General features: G+C 47.4%; 1 protein-coding gene across 1 annotated transcript in view; it reads left to right on the forward strand.

The window, feature by feature from the left end:
* Positions 1-15411, forward strand: part of LOC149435699 (AT-rich interactive domain-containing protein 3A-like) — a 293175-nt gene extending 277764 nt beyond the window's left edge. The window contains exon 7 of the mRNA XM_089662471.1: positions 5756-15411. Within this exon, the coding sequence (XP_089518597.1) occupies positions 5756-5904 (149 nt within the window). The 3' untranslated portion in view covers positions 5905-15411. The remainder of the gene's footprint in view (positions 1-5755) is intronic.
* The last annotated feature ends 4830 nt before the right edge of the window (positions 15412-20241 follow it).

Below are 20241 nucleotides of genomic sequence, written 5' to 3' on the forward strand. Positions count from 1 at the left end.
GGATATAGTGAATGCGGGGTCCGGGGAGAGCGGATATAGTGAATGCGGGGTCCGGGGAGAGCGGATATAGTGAATGCAGGGTCCTGGAGACCGGATATAGTGAATGCAGGGTCCGGAGAGACCGGATATAGTGAATGCAGGGTCCGGGGAGAGCGGATATAGTGAATGCAGGGTCTGGGGAGAGCGGATATAGTGAATGCAGGGTCTGGGGAGAGCGGATATAGTGAATGCGGGGTCCGGGGAGAGCAGATATAGTGAATGCGGGGTCCGGGGAGAGCGGATATAGTGAATGCAGGGTCCGGGGAGACCAGATATAGTGAATGCAGGGTCCGGAGAGACCGGATATAGTGAATGCAGGGTCCGGGGAGAGCGGATATAGTGAATGCAGGGTCTGGGGAGAGCGGATATAGTGAATGCGGGGTCCGGGGAGAGCAGATATAGTGAATGCGGGGTCCGGGGAGAGCAGATATAATGAATGCAGGGTCCGGGGAGAGCGGATATAGTGAATGCAGGGTCCTGGAGACCGGATATAGTGAATGCAGGGTCCGGGGAGACCGGATATAGTGAATGCGGGGTCCGGGGAGACCGGATATAGTGAATGCGGGGTCCGGGGAGAGTGGATATAGTGAATGCAGGGTCCGGGGAGAGCGGATATAGTGAATGCGGGGTCCGGGGAGAGCGGATATAGTGAATGCGGGGTCTGGGGAGAGCGGATATAGTGAATGCGGGGTCCGGGGAGAGCGGATATAGTGAATGCAGGGTCCGGGGAGAGCGGATATAGTGAATGCGGGGTCCGGGGAGAGCGGATATAGTGAATGCGGGGTCCAGGGAGAGCGGATATAGTGAATGCGGGGTCCGGGGAGAGCGGATATAGTGAATGCGGGGTCCGGGGAGAGCGGATATAGTGAATGCAGGGTCCTGGAGACCGGATATAGTGAATGCAGGGTCCGGAGAGACCGGATATAGTGAATGCAGGGTCCGGGGAGAGCAGATATAGTGAATGCAGGGTCTGGGGAGAGCGGATATAGTGAATGCGGGGTCCGGGGAGAGCAGATATAGTGAATGCGGGGTCCGGGGAGAGCGGATATAGTGAATGCAGGGTCCGGGGAGACCAGATATAGTGAATGCAGGGTCCGGAGAGACCGGATATAGTGAATGCAGGGTCCGGGGAGAGCGGATATAGTGAATGCAGGGTCTGGGGAGAGCGGATATAGTGAATGCGGGGTCCGGGGAGAGCAGATATAGTGAATGCGGGGTCCGGGGAGAGCAGATATAATGAATGCAGGGTCCGGGGAGAGCGGATATAGTGAATGCAGGGTCCTGGAGACCGGATATAGTGAATGCAGGGTCCGGGGAGACCGGATATAGTGAATGCGGGGTCCGGGGAGACCGGATATAGTGAATGCGGGGTCCGGGGAGAGTGGATATAGTGAATGCAGGGTCCGGGGAGAGCGGATATAGTGAATGCGGGGTCCGGGGAGAGCGGATATAGTGAATGCAGGGTCCGGGGAGAGCGGATATAGTGAATGCGGGGTCCGGGGAGACCGGATTTAGTGAATGCGGGGTCCGGGGAGAGCGGATATAGTGAATGCGGGGTCTGGGGAGAGCGGATATAGTGAATGCGGGGTCCGGGGAGAGCGGATATAGTGAATGCAGGGTCCGGGGAGAGCGGATATAGTGAATGCGGGGTCCGGGGAGAGCGGATATAGTGAATGCGGGATCCAGGGAGAGCGGATATAGTGAATGCGGGGTCCGGGGAGAGCGGATATAGTCTCCTGTAGCATGTCTGCAGTCTCTGACCATTTCCTCTATCATGTCTGCAGTCTCTGACCATTTCCTCTATCATGTCTGCAGTCTCTGACCCTCTCCTGTAGTATGTCTGCAGTCTCTGACCGTCTCCTGTATTATGTCTGCAGTCTCTGACTGTCTCCTGTACCATGTCTGCAGTCTCTGACCGTCTCCTGTAGTATGTCCGCAGTCTCTGACCGTCTCCTGTACAATGTCTGCAGTCTCTGACCGTCTCCTGTAGGATCTCTGCAGTCTCTGACTGTCTCCTGTACAATGTCTGCAGTCTCTGACTGTCTCCTGTACAATGTCTGCAGTCTCTGACCGTCTCCTGTAGGATGTCTGCAGTCTCTGACTGTCTCCTGTACAATGTCTGCAGTCTCTGACTGTCTCCTGTAGTATGTCCGCAGTCTCTGGTCATCTCCTGTACCATGTCTGTAGTCTCTGACCCTCTCCTGTATCATGTCTGCAGTCTCTGACCCTCTCCTGTATCATGTCTGCAGTCTCTGACCCTCTCCTGTACCGTGTCTGCAGTCTCTGACCGTCTCCTGTAGTAGTTATGTAATCTCTGAGAGCTTTGTGTACGGTTACATTCACAGAATATGATATGTGGCCCTCTGGTGACGTCGGGTTGCACTTAGGGCCCCCAGGTTGAACCCGCTGTCACACAGTGTACTAGGACGAGCAGTGAAAGGTCCATTATAGACCGCACAGGACAAGATGGGACATAGATGTGCCTCATACAGAGTCGTATTTCACTGGCTGGTCCTGCGGCTGCGATACTGACCACAGAGGTGGAGTTCCTCTTTACGACGGGCGGGGGTGGGGATGTATGAAATGGATCCGGGTGAGATGAGGAACCCAATATGTGAAGTGACAGTTCTATACATAGAGGTGTGATCTCAGCCCTTGTTATGAAGAATTAGAGGCCTCTCATGTGTCCGGCTGGATCGCAGCTGTCTGATTGGCCGCTGACACTCATCTGCATTCCAGGGATGACATGTGACTGGCCGTCCAGCCATATATCACCATATGTGTGTAATATAGAGAACAGCTGTGAGTGCCGGAACCCAATAAACGCATTCATCTTCCAGTAAGGACGTCGCATACAACCCCACAGACCTCTTACTGGTGTCAGGGGCCGGTGTCACCCTTTGTTACCAGAAATCCTGCTCATGTCCCAGAGCTGGGACTCATTATGTGTGATCACTCTTCAGGAGGTATTGTGGAGACATGTACTGGGCTTCATCTGTGACCCCCCCCAACCTACAACTCACATCCATCCCCACAATTCGCCTGCAGAGCTTGCACTTGCAACCCATGCTCCATATTACAAGAGCGCTGCCATGTGATCATAGAGTGGTCATGTTATATGAAGCCACCATGACACCTGGAAAAAGCAACGATGAGAGAGACGGGGACCACATTACAAAAGACTATTAAAAAAACTGTGCTCCGGTTACAGGAGATTGCTAGAGACTGTCACATAGGTACAGGAGACTACTAGAGACTGCCATATAGATAAAGGAGATTGCTGGAGACTGCCATATAGGTACAGGAGACCACTAGAGACTGCCATATAGGTAAAGGAGATTGCTGGAGATTGCCATATAGGTACAGGAGACCACTAGAGACTGCCATATAGGTACGGGAGACTGCTAGAGACTACCTTGTAGTGTTATTAAACTACTAGAGACTGCTATATAGGTACAGGAGACTGTTAGAGACTGCCATATAGGTACAGGAGACTGCTAGAGACTGCCATATAGGTACAGGGGACTGCTAGAGACTGCCATATAGGTACAGGAGACTGCTAGAGACTGCTATATAGGTACAGGAGACTGCTAGAGACTGCCATATAGGTACAGGGGACTGCTAGAGACTGCTATATAGGTACAGGGGACTGCTAGAGACTACCTTGTAGTGTTATTAAACTACTAGAGACTGCTATATAGGTACAGGAGACTGCTAGAGACTGCCATATAGGTACAGGGGACTGCTAGAGACTGCCATATAGGTACAGGAGACTGCTAGAGACTACCTTGTAGTGTTATTAAACTACTAGAGACTGCTATATAGGTACAGGAGACTGTTAGAGACTGCCATATAGGTACAGGGGACTGCTAGAGACTGCCATATAGGTACAGGAGACTGCTATATAGGTACAGGAGACTGCTAGAGACTGCCATATAGATACAGGAGACTGCTATATAGGTACAGGAGAGTGCTAGAGACTGCTATATAGGTACAGGAGACTGCTATATAGATAAAGGAGACTGCTAGAGACTTCCATATAGGTACAGGGGACTGCTAGAGACTGCCATATAGGTACAGGAGACTGCTAGAGACTGCCATATAAGTACAGGAGACTGCTAGAGACTGCTATATAGGTACAGGAGACTGCTAGAGACTGCCATATAGATACAGGAGACTGCTAGAGACTGCCATATAGGTACAGGAGACTGCTAGAGACTGCCATATAGGTACAGGGGACTGCTAGAGACTGCTATATAGGTACAGGGAACTGCTAGAGACTACCTTGTAGTGTTATTAAACTACTAGAGACTGCTATATAGGTACAGGAGACTGCTAGAGACTGCCATATAGGTACAGGGGACTGCTAGAGACTGCCATATAGGTACAGGAGACTGCTAGAGACTACCTTGTAGTGTTATTAAACTACTAGAGACTGCTATATAGGTACAGGAGACTGTTAGAGACTGCCATATAGGTACAGGGGACTGCTAGAGACTGCCATATAGGTACAGGAGACTGCTATATAGGTACAGGAGACTGCTAGAGACTGCCATATAGATACAGGAGACTGCTATATAGGTACAGGAGAGTGCTAGAGACTGCTATATAGGTACAGGAGACTGCTATATAGATAAAGGAGACTGCTAGAGACTTCCATATAGGTACAGGGGACTGCTAGAGACTGCCATATAGGTACAGGAGACTGCTAGAGACTGCCATATAAGTACAGGAGACTGCTAGAGACTGCTATATAGGTACAGGAGACTGCTAGAGACTGCCATATAGATACAGGAGACTGCTAGAGACTGCCATATAGGTACAGGAGACTGCTAGAGACTGCCATATAGGTACAGGGGACTGCTAGAGACTGCCATATAGGTACAGGAGACTGCTATATAGGTACAGGAGACTGCTAGAGACTGCTATATAGGTACAGGAGACTGCTATATAGGTACAGGAGACTGCTAGAGACTGCCATATAGATAAAGGAGACTGCTAGAGACTGCTATATAGGTACAGGAGACTGCCATATAGGTACAGGAGACTGCTAGAGACTGCCTTGTAGTTTTAGTAAACTACTGGAGACTGCTATATCAGTACAGGAGACTGTTAGAGATTGCTATATAGGTACAGGAGACTGCTGTATAGGAACAGGAGACTGATAGAGACTGCCATATAGATACAGGAGACTGCTAAATAGATACAGGAGACTGCTAGAAACTGCCTTGTAGTTTTAGTAAACTACTAGAGACTGCCATATAGGTACAAGAGACTGCTATATAGGTACAGGAGACTGCTAGAGACTGTCATATAGGTACAGCAGGGGCGGACTGACAACTCATGGGGCCCCTGGGAAATAGGGGATCATGGGGCCCCTGTGTCCTTGCCCAAACTCAAAAAAGCCTATGAAAAAGGTACCAGGGGCATCTCATGGGGCCCCCTACTGACCCCGGGCCCTCGGGCAGTGCCCGAGTTTCCAAATGGTCAGTCCGCCCCTGGGTACAGGAGACTGCTATAAACCTTACCATAAGGACAAGAGGCTGTCTAATAGTTAAAGAAGACTGTTAAGAGACTGCTTCATAATTACAAGAAACTGCTAAAAATTAGGGTAGGCTGTTAGAGACTGCTTTATAGTTAGAGGAGATTGTTAAAGTCTGCTTCACTGTTAGAGACTATGCCTCCATGACCCGTTCTTCTCTTCTTCCTCTCCTAGGGGTGCTATTCGCCCGCAGGGCAGGGGCCCCGCCAGGGTCCAGCACGAGCTCAAACAACAACGGGCGCTCCAGTCCGACGACAGCACAGCAGATGCCCCCGCTCTCCTCTTCATCACAAGGACACACTCCACCCAGTTCTTCCCCGTGAGCCTACGTGACGTCCATCCACTTCTAATACCCCCTTTAACCTGCATCTCGCATCCACACATGGGTAGGGTGGGCTTTCTCTGAGGTTGGTAGGACCAACCAGAATTAACGGCAAAAAAAAGGATACGCGGAGAAAAACAAAAAAAAAAAGTGGCATTATTTTATGACTTTGTGAGGAGCCTCGTGGAGCTTTCTTCAGTCCTGACCTCTGCCGGGGGCCACCAACCTCCTGAGCTTTGTTCTGCAACATGGCGGAAGCTCAGTATGCAAAACCACAAGAAGAATATACTGCTGGCAATCTCATCTCTGACCACCCTACCTCTAACCGACCTACCTGCCTCCCGAGGCGCTCTTACCTCCGTACAGTAGAACCTCGTTCTGTAGCCAACCCTCATCCACGCCAACCATCTTCCGGGGCTCAGAGGGCTCCAGACATCTTTACCACCACAGGTCACGTCCAGCAATTGAACCGTGGAAAGAACTCATCAAACATAGCTTTACCAAAGAGATAATCGAGTTAATTTATTCAACCTTAACATATCTAGTAGAATAGATAAGTGTTGCTTTTTTTTTTTAAAAAAAAAAAAATTATTTCTGTGTTTGCAAAAAAAAAAAAAAAAAGAAGTGTCGTCTTTTCATCAGTGACCTCTGCGCCGTGAACAATCCTCCAATGGGTTTCCCGCAGAGACGTTGGTTGGAGGCGTAATGTACCGAGAACAGCTGGAGATAACCAAAGAACCCGTGCCGGCCATTGTGCGCACAACACGGGACTATCACACGTACCTCAGATTAAACAAAGGATCCAAGAGCAAGGGTTGTACACAGAGGCAGTGTGGCCTTATTCATCCAAGGGCCATCTCTATTGGCCGGTTCCTTCAATCAGAATCCTCCCTCTTGCCCTGCAGTTCCATGAGTAGTTGTTGAAGGGCCACCTAGACAGTTTTCGTATCAAGGATTTGGGTGGCTCCTTCGACAAGGTTCTAGCACCCTCAGCTGTCTTCTCAAGCGGCTGTCTTCCTTTGTTGAATATTTTATCAGTTGTTGCGTGCTAAATTTACTATTTATGAGGGCCATGCGTAGGAATTAGGGATCGTTTAACAGGTCTGCAAGAATCACAATTGGTTCCAGCTCTTAAGAAGACCACAAGTATAGCTGGGGCCAAGATATGGACATTCAAGTATTATCATGTTCTCAATAAGCGGTGATATAGCTTTAAAACAAGCTCTGGCTAACCTCTGTAGCTACAGGCACTGTGGAACAATTCATTGTCAAAGTCTGAAGCAATTTTACCTTCACTTTATCTCTGACCAGGGGCGGACTGACAACTCATGGGGCCACCGGGCAATAGGGGATCATGGGGCCGCTGTGTGCTCGCCCACACTCAAACCACACCCAAAAAAGCCTATGAAAGGTACCAGGGACCCCCTACTAACCCCGGGCCCTCGGGCAGTGCCCGATACCCAAATGGTCAGTCCGCCCCTGTCTCTGACCTTTACCTCCCCCTCTCAGCAGTCACCTGGTAGCCTGCCAGACTTATAATTTGTAATCTATACACCAGGGGTCTTCAGACTTTCCAAAAGACCAGTCCTTCAGACATTTGGGGGCTGGATTGTGGCCAGTAGATGTGGAAAATATCTCAGGTTTAGCATCAGTGAGAGCAAGAAATGCCTCAGGTATGGTGTTCAGTTGCATAGTGCCTGTGGTCAGTAGGAGGGGGAATAGTGCCCCATCATTGGTGTCAGTGGGAGGAATAGTGCCTCATCATTGGTATCAGTGGAAGGAATAGTGCCCCATCATTGGTGTCAGTGGGAGGAATAGTGCCCCATCATTGGTGTCAGTGGGAGGAATAGTGCCCCATCATTGGTGTCAGTGGGAGGAATAGGGCCCCATCGTTGGTGTCAGTGGGAGGAATAGTGCCCCATCGTTGGTGTCGGTGGGAGGAATAGTGCCCCATCGTTGGTGTCAGTGGGAGGAATAGTGCCCCATCATTGGTGTCAGTGGGAGGAATAGTGCCCCATCCTTGGTGTCGGTGGGAGGAATAGTGCCCCATCGTTGGTGTCGGTGGGAGTAACAGTGCCCCATCGTTGGTGTTGGTGGGAGGAATAGTGATCCATCGTTGCTGTCAGTGGGAGGAATAGTGCCCCATCATTGGTGTCAGTGGGAGTAACAGTGCCCCATCGTTGGTGTCAGTGGGAGTAATAGTGCCCCATCATTGGTGCCAGTGGGAGTAACAGTGCCCCATCGTTGGTGTCAGTGGGAGGAATAGTGATCCATCATTGGTATCAGTGGGAGGAATAGTGCCCCATCATTGGTGTCAGTGGGAGGAATAGTGCCCCATCGTTGGTGTCAGTGGGAGGAATAGTGCCCCATCGTTGGTGTCAGTGGGAGGAATAGTGCCCCATCATTGGTGTCAGTGGGAAGAATAGTGCCCCATCGTTGGTGTCAGTGGGAGGAATAGTGCCCCATCATTGGTGTCAGTGGGAGGAATAGTGCCCCATCATTGTTATCAGTGGGAGGAATAGTGATCCATCGTTGGTATCAGTGGGAGGAATAGTGCCCCATCGTTGGTGTCAGTGGGAGTAATAGTGCCCCATCATTGGTGTCAGTGGGAGGAATAGTGCCCCATCGTTGGTGCCAATGGGAGGAATAGTGCCCCATCATTGGTATCAGTGGGATAAATACATTTGTGCCCCATCATTGGTATCAGTGGGTGCCCTATCATTGGTGTCAGTGGGAGGAATAGTGCCCCATCATTGGTGTCAGTGGGAGGAATAGTGCCCCATCATTGGTATCAGTGGGAGGAATAGTGCCCCATCATTGGTGTCAGTGTTAGGAATAGTGCCCCATCATTGGTGTCAGTGGGAGGAATAGTGCCCCATCATTGGTGTCAGTGGGAGGAATAGTGCCCCATCATTGGTATCAGTGGGAGGAATAGTGCCCCATCATTGGTGTCAGTGGGAGGAATAGTGCCCCATCATTGGTGTCAGTGGGAGGAATAGTGCCCCATCATTGGTGTCAGTGGGAGGAATAGTGCCCCATCATTGGTGTCAGTGGGAGGAATAGTGCCCCATCATTGGTATCAGTGGGAGGAATAGTGCCCCATCATTGGTGTCAGTGTTAGGAATAGTGCTTCAGCTCAGTGGGAGAAATAGTACCCCAAGGGCTGGATAAAGGCTAGCAAAGGGCAGTAACTGGCCCTTGGGCCGCAGTTTGGAGACCACTGGTATACACTGAGAAGGTGCCCAGGAAGAGAGGAGAGAGCAAAGTGCTGAAATCCAACTTAAATGACTTCAGTACTTGCATTTGAGATTTGAGGATGTGTTGCTCCACAGTGGCTGTAACTACGGAGATCAGTGAGGGCCTTTTTTAAAAACGTTAAGAATATGTAGCTCTTTGAATGTCCATAGGCTGGTCATAGTGCTACTTAAGTTATATTAAGGTTTTAAAAGAGGTAAGGGTAAGAAAATATACCTGTGGGCACTTGAAGCCAGGGGTATGCCGCCAATGAGGTCAATGCCTCAGGCAGCACTTGGTAGGGGGTGGCGTCCTCACTGCAGATCGGTAATGTTGCCCCGTGTGCACAAATGTACAAATGCTAGACATTAAATAAGAGGTGAGTACAATACTCCTTACATCAACATTTCTTTCCTCCATACAGACGCTTACATGTAGGAAATCTTCAACAGTTGAAAAAAAAAAAAGCAAAAAATGATTGTAAGATTTATAAACTGACCATCGTAGTGGGGTAAAAAAACAATAGATATACAGTGTACACATCAAAAGAGGCAAGCTAGTGAGCAGGGGCGGACTGACCACGGGGGAACTCGGGCACTGCCCGAGGGTCAGTAGGGGGCCCATGAGATGTCCCTGGTACCTTTCATAGGCTTTTTTGGGTGTGGTTTGAGTGTGGGCAAGGACACAGGGGCCCCATGATCCCCTGTTGCCCGGGGGCCCCATGAGTTGTCAGTCCACCCTTGCTAGTGAGACATATATAGCTGCAATGGCCAACCAGCCTCTGACCTTCTGTAATGAAGGACTTTACCAGGGATCAGCTTCTGACTAGAACTGGCATCAGTTCTGAATTAGGTGACCACGCCCAGTCCCTACATTTGGTTCCCAGCTTGAATTTTATATCACAGAATTGAATATTGCCATCAAAAGGATGGTAAAGGAATTCCTAACCAATCCAAAAGATCTCAGTATCAGAAGTAGACTCTGCCGTAACGAGGAGTCGCATCATGTGTTCTAGGTTGTTAGGCTTTTGACCATTTCTCATCTTTTTTTGCCCACAAAAAGAGGTAATAATAGATCAATTCATGAATCTTTAACACTACACATCCTAATTTTAGTCATGTGACCATAATTTTCAAATCTCCTTGGACTCCACAGAAATTAGCGGTCACTTTTTTTTTTTTTGCCGGATTCCCAAGTGGAGAAATCTCCCCAATGGGGCAACACGAGTTCTAACCCTTTCCTGTGCTGTTCAAAAGTAGAAAAAGGCATTTTGTTTGGAGAAGGGTTCAAAGGTACGCACACATGGGGAAGTTAGCAGACAGTGCCAAAACTTCATATCACAAGTGGCCGTTTCGTAAATGCCAACTGTCCCAGATTTGCCAGATCTAAGCCCTGTTGATGCTGTGTCCTGGGCCATGTCCCGGAATCACGGTGTCATCCTTGTTTGAGCAGTAATAAGGCGTTCGTTACGGGGACCTGGGGGTGTGAGTAGGAGACCCCTACATAATTAGAGGCAGGGTTTTGGTGGGCCACTTTAGTAAGTGGGTTGGGTCTTGGCAGGACTTCCCAGCCGTTGGGCATGCCCAAGGTAGGTTTTGGGTGGGGTCAATTATTTATTAAAGGGAAAAAAGGCAAAATGTCATTGATTCAGGGTTCGCATCTATCTTGATGGATCTCGGGGATCTCCAAGCTATGGCCTTTCAGCTGTTGAAGTACTACAAGTCCCATCATGCCTCTGGGAGTCTTGCCTGTGGCTATCAGAGTCTTGCAAGGCCTCGTGGGACTTGCAGTTCCTCAACACCTGGAGAGGTTGGAGACCTCTGATCTAAGACGTATCCTTTTCAGAGGAAGAAGTGTAGATACATTTGGTGCCTATGATCAATTTCAGCCAGAAATGTATAAATTGATGAATATTTAGCATACTGCAAATTTGTAGCCTGATTCACACTGCACCTGTCTTGATAAAGTTCCACCATTATGACCAAGCTGGAATAAGCAGGCCAGGTTTTCCGCCCCTCCCCCCCACCACTATTATGTTGAATGCTGTGATACTCTCCACGTCCTCAATTGTGTGTTTTTTAGGATGTTTCGAGGGAACGTTATTATTTTATATGATATGAGAGCATTGAGAATGATGTATTCTTGAGGATGCCTTGCTGACATATTTACCCGGTGCCACGGCTATTATTGCTCTGATATTTGTTTGACGACCGGCGCTGTCCTTTTTGCAGAACACGCCGTACACAAACAGATGTAACCCCTTCATCGACAAGTATCCGACTCTTCCAATATTGTCCTCATTGAGCACGGTCCAATAGACTTCAGGCGGACCGGACCCCGTACTTATGTGTTTGCACCTCGCTCGGCTCATTGTCATTTTGTATCAGATACCAAAGAAGGGAAAATTCTCATCAGGTCTACCTCATTCTTATATATTTATAACATACTATATATATAATATATTGTTATACTATGGGAAGGACGGTAGCTTTGTTACATTGTAGAGTAAAAATGGCTCCACATTACGCTGGGCAGTAATCTCTCAATTAGGTGATGGGCACACCAATACAAATTTTGTTTGGTTCTAAACTCAAATTTTGGTTATCCACTCAAAATTAAACTCTTTTGAAGATTGTGGCCATGTAGCTGTTGAAGGTACAGAATTATCAATGAGTAATTGCAGCAATTGTATACTTTTGGATACATTGAGGTAGTGTTAGATCTTCTCTTAGGTTTTTTTGGTTGTCTGGTTGTTTGTGTTCCTGTTGGGGTGGAAGTTGTTCTTCCTGCCCTAGTGACCATGCCTAGAAAGAAGATAAAATTCCTCGATGGGGAAATATACATTTATGTTCTGGTCAGGAAGCAAAGTGCTAGAAGAGTTTTGTGGAGTCCAGAAGTTATGGACTCCACATCCAGTTGCAGCCAACGCCCCTTTGCTGGTTCGAAAATGCCCCCCTTCGTCAAATGCTGAAACTATCCTGGACTAGCAAAGTCTTGTATCATGTTAGCCCTCCATTGATGCAGAACATTTGGAGATTAAGTGATACCCTTTATTGGCTAACTTAAAGTGGACCTTCTCCCGTTCCTACCACCTGCCTACACCTCCCCATTACACAATTGGTTAGAAACAAATTGGGGGGTTAAATGACGTTTCAGTGGTACACAATGCTGCACTTCTTACTTTCTTGACTAGCAAGATTTATGTCACCCCCTGCCTTAAGCCTCCTTGGGTCTCAATGTTACACATCCCACAAGGCTTTGGGGCACCCTGTCCCACACTGAACATGTGCCAGGAACTCTCTGCCCTACTGTGTAAGCGCATCATCAGGGAACGGGTTCAAAGAACCAGCCAGCACCCTGGTGACATCAGATGAGAGGATAGCGGTGTGTCAAGCCCTGTGGAAGGGGGACCCTCAAAATACATTGGCTCTAGCCAAATTCTGGACTCAACCAAGGGCTCCTGGTGAATTCCTTTCATTGCATTAGTTGATTCGAGATGCATGCCAGCCCATGGCCATTACTCCCCCAGGGAGTGGCCTACAACCAATTCCTTCACATATACCAGACCCAGGGGCGGACTGACCATTTGGAAACTTGGGCACTGCCCGAGAGCCCGGGGTCAGTAGGGGGCCCCATGAGATGCCCCTGGTACCTTTTTCATAGGCTTTTTTGAGTTTGGGCAAGGACACAGGGGCTCCATGATCCCCTATTGCCCGGGGGCCCCATGAGCTGTCAGTCCGCCCCTGACCAGACCTGAGTTTCAAATGAAGTAATCATAAAAGTAAACATCCCAGCACCCCATACTCCGTACTCTGTACCTGCCAGACATTCAAAATCTAACAAAGGAGAGAAAGGATTCAATCCCTCCCCAATCTATTTACAACAGGCTGAAGTTCCACCTTAACATCTGCCTCCATGGTTGCTCTACTTGTCCCGGTAGACCCAAACTGACCAACTGCAGATATCATATATATACTGTAATGCAGAATAGTCTTCAAGAATGTTGGTTGAATGCTAGCGGGGTATATAAAAGCCTGCTGAGTCAGATTTAGCACACCCATAATAGACTAGTTTGCTGACCAATTTCAGGATCTAAAGGAACAAAGTGATACTCGGCAATATGTGTTTGTGGGTACCCGAATGATCTGAATAGCTTAATAAGAAAGACATCCGATGGCCAAAACACCCAGAATAATGTTGAGCCATTATGAACTCTTGAAGCACATCATCATTATATATATTAATATATTGCCGGTGACCAGAATCAGCGGTGACCATTCCTGAGGTGACACGTCTCTCCTTGCTTTCCTCCTCCCGACTTGTGGCAGGTTTGGTGACTGCACCCAATGTGGGTTCTGGTTACCAGCAGAAGACATGTGTTGGGACAGGAAAGGATAGAAGGCAATTTGTTATTATTTCTCTCCTGAAGGTGTTAATTCATCCATACCGATTCTTGCTCTGGAAAGCCTCATTCGAGTGGTTCATATCAATCTTTTGGACGGGCTCTGGTGACTCCCTAGCGGACTAGTTCTTTACTTTGCTTAGAGGAGCCAATAAGTATGCTGATTAGGCCCGTACCGAAACTCCAGCCACGGTACCTCTAGATCTCCCTTAATGGACCTTCACGTGCTGGAAACAAGGACATGCAAGGACAACCTAAGGAGCCCTTTAGGTTTTGTGCCTGGTTTATGGCTGCAAAAAAAACTTCTTTTTTTTGGTAACTGGAATGAAGAATCTGTTTTTCAGCTGTTATACCAAAGATCAACCCTGAACACATTTCACTGTAACTTGAAACGGCGTTGTTCCAAGACAAGGTTGTGGGGGAAGAGTTGTGAATGATGTAATTATCATTTGTATGGTTTTTTTGTTTTTGTTTTTTGTTTTATACTTCACTTAGGCTGTTTTTTCTTTTGCAATGTTTTTCTTGTAGAATGTAGTTCCCTTTAACCCTTACCACCTTTATTATGCTTACTGAGCTACATTTCAGGTTCTCACTGAAATACTTCTTACTTTTTAGTCTACCTCTCAGACACCAATGTTCGAAATGGAGTTGCCAAAGTTTAGCGGAGAAAGCAATTTTGTGGACCAAGCCAATGTTTTGCCTGATACCAATAGACTCACCAGACTAGTTGGGTACAAGGGTCAGGAGTACTGAACAGGGCCAGAAATTGGCTTTTTAATCTCCAGGTATATCTAAAAGAACGCCGTGGTTGTTTGAGCTGAATTGTGGCAACACAGAGACTGTTTTTCAATGGAGTAGTCCAATTTTACTAATGTTTTCTATAAAATAAATGTAGGGTGATAGGTTACTTGATCAGACATTCAGTTGGTGTCTCCAGAAAGTCGATTTCCATCTTGACAAGGGGCTTGTAGGTTGAATCCTCCATTGGCTTCTTGTGTTGCTCATGACCTCCAATTGTGGGATTCCCCTAATGGACCTCCCAGCTTCTGCAGCTCTTAACAAGCCAAGTGAGGGAGTCTCACTCCTTTGTACTGTGAATTAAATTTTTAATCTAAAGGAGATAGTGAGACAACCTGTGAGCTGAGTTAATGAGGAAGCCATTTGTTAATCTAGTCCCCCAGAATTCACCTAAAACTGACGTATCTAATATTGCAATATAGTCATTGCAAATGGCGGCCCTACATATCTTAACCACTTAAGTAAAAGTACCTCAGTGAAGTGCAAGCAGGCCAAGACAGCAGCCACTTTAAAGTGAACCAGTCACTTTGTCAATCATTCACAGAATGCTTCTTCTCACCCAAGAAGTCCTGGACCTCCTGCAACATACTTCCATAAATCCTTGACATAAATCTCTGCCACTCCCCCACCAAGTTCTTGCCTATCTTCTAAGGTATCTTCTTGGAATACCCCTTGAGCTCTAAGCACAGTTAAGGATTCCATGTCCCCCCCTCAAACACATAAAGGGAGCTTTGAGAAGATGTAGTGGCACCAGCAGGTACTTATGATGCCTGCTTTTCAAGAATGGTTGACTTAGTTGAAGGTGCCAGTTGAAACGACAGGCTCACTTTAAAAGAGTTTTAGCAGATAAGGTGGTTATTGTTCTTGGAATTCTTGTCCATGTTTGCTGAGACGATCATCAGATCCAGTCTTACCACGAGAACCTGAAGTGTGGCTCATCGCTTCCATTTTCCTTTGTCTGCCTAAAACTTTTCATGAATCCAGCAGATATGGTGAAACGCTGGATTGTGGTGCTCAGGGGAATAAAGAAACCAAAAAAAGAGAATATGATAATAATAAAAACATGAAATATCAGGTACGGTCTCTGTGTTGTTCTTATGACTGCATAATCATAACATTTGAAAAAAATATATCCAATCCTGGTATGGCACCCTGTCCTCCCCTCAATAGACACCCCATAGTACCTCACAGCCAATTCCATCCAGAAGTGTTATATTTAGGAGGAAAAATACAGATACATAGTAAACAGAAATGGATAATATGCTATACATGCAGTATGTACAGTATGAGATATGGCCGAAATAAAAGCAGCTTTGTGACCCTTGTACAATGCAGGCGTTCACTAATGTCCTATATGTAACAAGGAGACCAGCATAGAATACAGACTGGTGGCTGTACAGACCTCAGAGATATCCAAGACAGTCTGCAAACATTGGCAATAATTATATTATGCACTCATGAATGTTAAACAGTACATCCCCAATGACCTCTATAATAGAAAGACTGATGAGCCCTAAAGACAGCAAAACTAACAGATGACCAAAAATGTAATCCAAAGGCCATCGGTGACCAACAAACAACTCATAGATCATTTGGGGCCCCCATAATATGCAGTTATCACCACACAATGCTGGGCTTATTGGTTAATACCACAGAATGTAGAGCTCATTGCTTACTATCATAGAATGTAGAGCTCATTAATAACCACCATAGAATGTAGAGCACATTAGTTACCACCATAGAATGTAGAGCTTGTTGGTTACCACCATAGAATGTAGAGCACATTGGTGACCACCATAGATTGTAGAGCTCATTGGTTACCACCATAGATTGTAGAGCTCATTGGTTACCACCATAGATTGTAGAGCTCATTGGTTACCACCACAGAATGTAGAGCTTGTTAGTTATCACCATAGAATGTAGAGCTTGTTGGTTACCACCATAGAATGTAGAGCTTGTTGGTTACCACCATAGAATGTAGAGCACATTGGTGACCACCGCAAACTGTAGAGCACGCTGGTGACCACCATAGATTGTAGAGCACATTGGTGAACACCATAGAATGCAGAATTTATTGGCTACCATCATTGAATGTAGAACTCATTGGCTAGCACCACAGAATGTAGAGGTCATTGGTGACCACCACAGAATGTAGAGCTCATTGGTGACCACCACAGAATGTAGAACACATTGGTTACCACCTTGCAATGTAGAGTTCACTGGTTACCACCATAGACAGAGCTTATTGGTTACCGCCACAGAATGTAGAGCACACTGGTAACCACCATAGAATGTAGAGTTCATTCGCTACTACCATAGAATGCAGATCTCAATGGTGACTACCATAGAATGTAGAACTCATTGGCTACCACCATAGAATGTAGAACTCATTGGCTTCCACCACAGGATATAGAGCTCATTGGTGACCACCACAGAATGTAAAGCTCAATGGTGACCACCACAGAATGTAGAGCACATTGGTTACCACTGTGGAATGTAGAGTTCACTGGTTACCACCATAAACTATAGAGCATCTTGGTTACCACTACAGAATGTATAGCACACTAATGACTACCATAGATTGTAGAGCACACTGGTAACCACCACAGAATGTAGAGCACATTGATGACCACCATTGAATGTAGAGTTTATTGGCTACTACCATAGATTGTAGAACTCATTTGGTTGTATGTACTAAAGCTGAATAGTGCACAATTAGGTGCACTTCTACATCGACACCAATCAGCTTCTAGGTTTTATTGCCAAAGCTTGATTGAGGAGGCTGGAGTTAGAAGCTGATTGGCTACCATGCACAGGTGCACCAGATTCTGAGTGAACCAGTTTTAGTAAATCTTCCCCATTGACTACCAGCACAGAATGTAGAGCATATTGGTGACCACCATGGAATGTAAAGCGCATCAGTGACCACCACAGAATGTAAAGTTCATTGGTGACCACCACAGAATGTAGAACACATTGGTTACCACCTTGCAATGTAGAGTTCACTGGTTACCACCATAGACAGAACTCAATGGTTGGCCACAGAATGTAGAGCACACTAGCGACCATCATAGAATGTAGAGTTCATTGACTACTACCAAAGAATGCAGATCTCAATGGTGACCACTATAGAATGGTAGAGCTCATTGGCTATCACCATAGAATGTAGAACTCATTGGCTACCACCACAGAATATAGAGCTCATTGGTGACCACCACAGAATGTAAAGCTCAATGGTGACCGCCATAGAATGTAGAGGACATTGGTTACCACCATAAACTATAGAGCATCTTGGTTACACCACAGAACGTAGGGCACACTGGTGACCACCACAGAACGTAGAGCACACTGGTGACCACCATAGATTGTAGAGCACACTGTTGACCACCAGAGAATGTAGAGCACATTGATGACCACCATTGAATGTAGAGTTTATTGGCTACTACCATAGATTGTAGAACTCATTTGGGTTTATTTACTAAAGCACAATTAGGTGCACTTCTACATCAAAACCAATCCGCTTCCAGGTTTTATTGCCAAAGCTTGATTGAACAAGCTGAAGTTAGAAGCTGATTGGCTACTATGCACCAGTTGCTCCAGATTCTGAGTGAACCAGTTTAAGTAACTCTTCCCCATTGACTACCAACACAGAATGTAGAGCACATTGGTGACTACAATAGAATGTAGAGTTCATTGGTGACCACTATAGAATGTAGAGTTCATTGGTGACCACCATAGAATGTAGAGTTCATTGGTGACCACTATAGAATGCAGACATCTTTAGTTAATCCTTAATCTACCTATGAATTCCCCAAAACTCATTGAATTGGCTGTGGTTTCACCATTTATTTACATCCAGCACCACAAGTCTTCTCTTCCCTGGCTGCACCTTTGCAATATAGTCCTGTAGAGTGGGACTGTTTTACCTTTGTCTCTGTCCAGAATGTTTATAGGGGCTGTGATCCACAGGTACAGCCAGGACAGTGAGGAGTTGGGGTGACGGGTGTAAACAAACAGCAGAACGGCAACCGTCAGGTCTCGGTAACTATACATCTGTTACACGGGAGGGTAACGGGAGGGTAAGATTTGTTGGGTCAAGGCAAAGTGCTCATCGCCTTAAAGTGCACTTACCCTTTAAATATATTTTAAGGAACATCCAGTAATATTGTCTGAAATAGCTCTTTACATACAGTAAACTTCACAAGTGTGGGTGGCATACCATACTGGAGAGGGAGAAGTTGGCAGAGAGCGGGCAGGGAGGACCTCACAATCGTGATGATATTCTTCCTTAGTCCAGGAAGCTGTGAAACTGCATTAGTGAATAGTTTCACCTTTCTGACTGCGTAGTCTGGCAGGGGTGAGTGGATCACAACACTGGCTGAACAAAACAAGTCAGTCAAAAGTAAAAAAATATTGTCATTTTGATTCTGTGGATTGCCTGATTTCACAATTAGGGTTAGGTTAGGTTGCACTGGGTTTTCGGCAATGAAAGCAAATATAAATCCTCAGGATTTTGTCCCTGATATCTAAAGTATCCCTGAAACCAGAGTCCACCCTTACACTTAACCTTTCTCCTACCTGAGCTGCTAACTATTGGCATTTTCCCAGGGGGCCAGGGCCGCATGTCCCAGGGCCAGGGCTGGATTTACGTAGGGGCTACTGGAGCTCCAGGCCCCTAACTCAAAATAGGCCCAGCTGCCTAAAAAGAACAGGCCGCTCCAGGACCGAAACTAAGGGGGTGCATGTGTCCCAGGCACCGCCGATTATCTTCATCCTAATCTAACAGGGAAGATGGTATTATTTCCGCAAACAACAATGCAGAGCGCATAGGAATACACAGTGAGCCACCAATATGCAGAGAACTACATCTCCCGAGTCCCATCATTCCTCTCACCTCACCTTGTCTGTACATTATGATTGGGAGCCATAGAAATGGCCAGGACAGAAAGGAGGAAGCGCTGCAGTTCTGGTGTAAGTGCTTGCTTTACTGGTGCATGGATGCAACAGATGGGAGCAGAACAGTCGATCCCAATGTGTATTCCTGACTGAGGTGAAGGATGAGCCCTCCTCCAAGTGGGAACATCAGTCCAACCACTCTATCACCCTCCTCTCTCTCACCCCCTCTCTCTCCCTCCCTCTCACCCCCATCCCTCTCTCTCATTCTCCTCCACTCCCTCTCCCCCCTCTCTTCACCCCCTCTCTCCAATCTTCCTCTCTCTCACTCCCTCTCCTCCTCTCCCCCACCCACCTCTCTCTTCCTCCCTCTCACCCCCATCCCTCTCTCATTCCCCTCCACCCCCTCTCCACCCTCTCTCTCACCCCCTCTCTTCCTCTCCCCCTCTCTCTCACTCACCCTCTCCCTCTCTCACCTCTCTCTCTCTCTCACCCTCTCTCTCAAACCTTCTCTCTCTCTTACCCCTTCCCTCTCTCCCTCTCACCCCCTCTCTCTCACCCTCCCTCTCTTTCTCCCCCCCACTCACCTCTCTCTCCCTACCTCTTCCGTCCCTCTGTCTCAATCCCCTCCACTCCCTCTTCATCTTCTCTCTCCCCCCCCTCTCTCTCTGTCCCACCCCCTCTCTCTCTTACCCCTTTTCTCTCTCCCCCTCTCACCCCCTCTCTCTCCCTCCCTCTCACCCCAATCCCTGTCTCTCACTCACTTCCTTCTCTCCATTGATTCCTCTCTCTCACCTCCTCTCTCCCTCTCCCCCATCCCCCTCTCTCACTACCCCTCTCTCACCCCCCTCTCTCTCACCCCATCTATTACCCCCCCTTCTCTCTCTCACTCCCCTCATCCTCCCCTCTCTCACCCTCCCTTTCTCCCTCACCCCCCTCTTCCTCACCCCCTTCTCTCCCCCAACCACCTATCACCCCCCTCTTTCTATCACCCTCCTCTTTCTCTCACCC

The sequence above is a fragment of the Staurois parvus genome, unplaced genomic scaffold (genome assembly GCF_062004578.1).
Source record: "Staurois parvus isolate SC_StPar_1 unplaced genomic scaffold, SC_StPar_1.0 ptg001479l, whole genome shotgun sequence".
Taxonomy (NCBI): Eukaryota; Metazoa; Chordata; class Amphibia; order Anura; family Ranidae; genus Staurois; species Staurois parvus.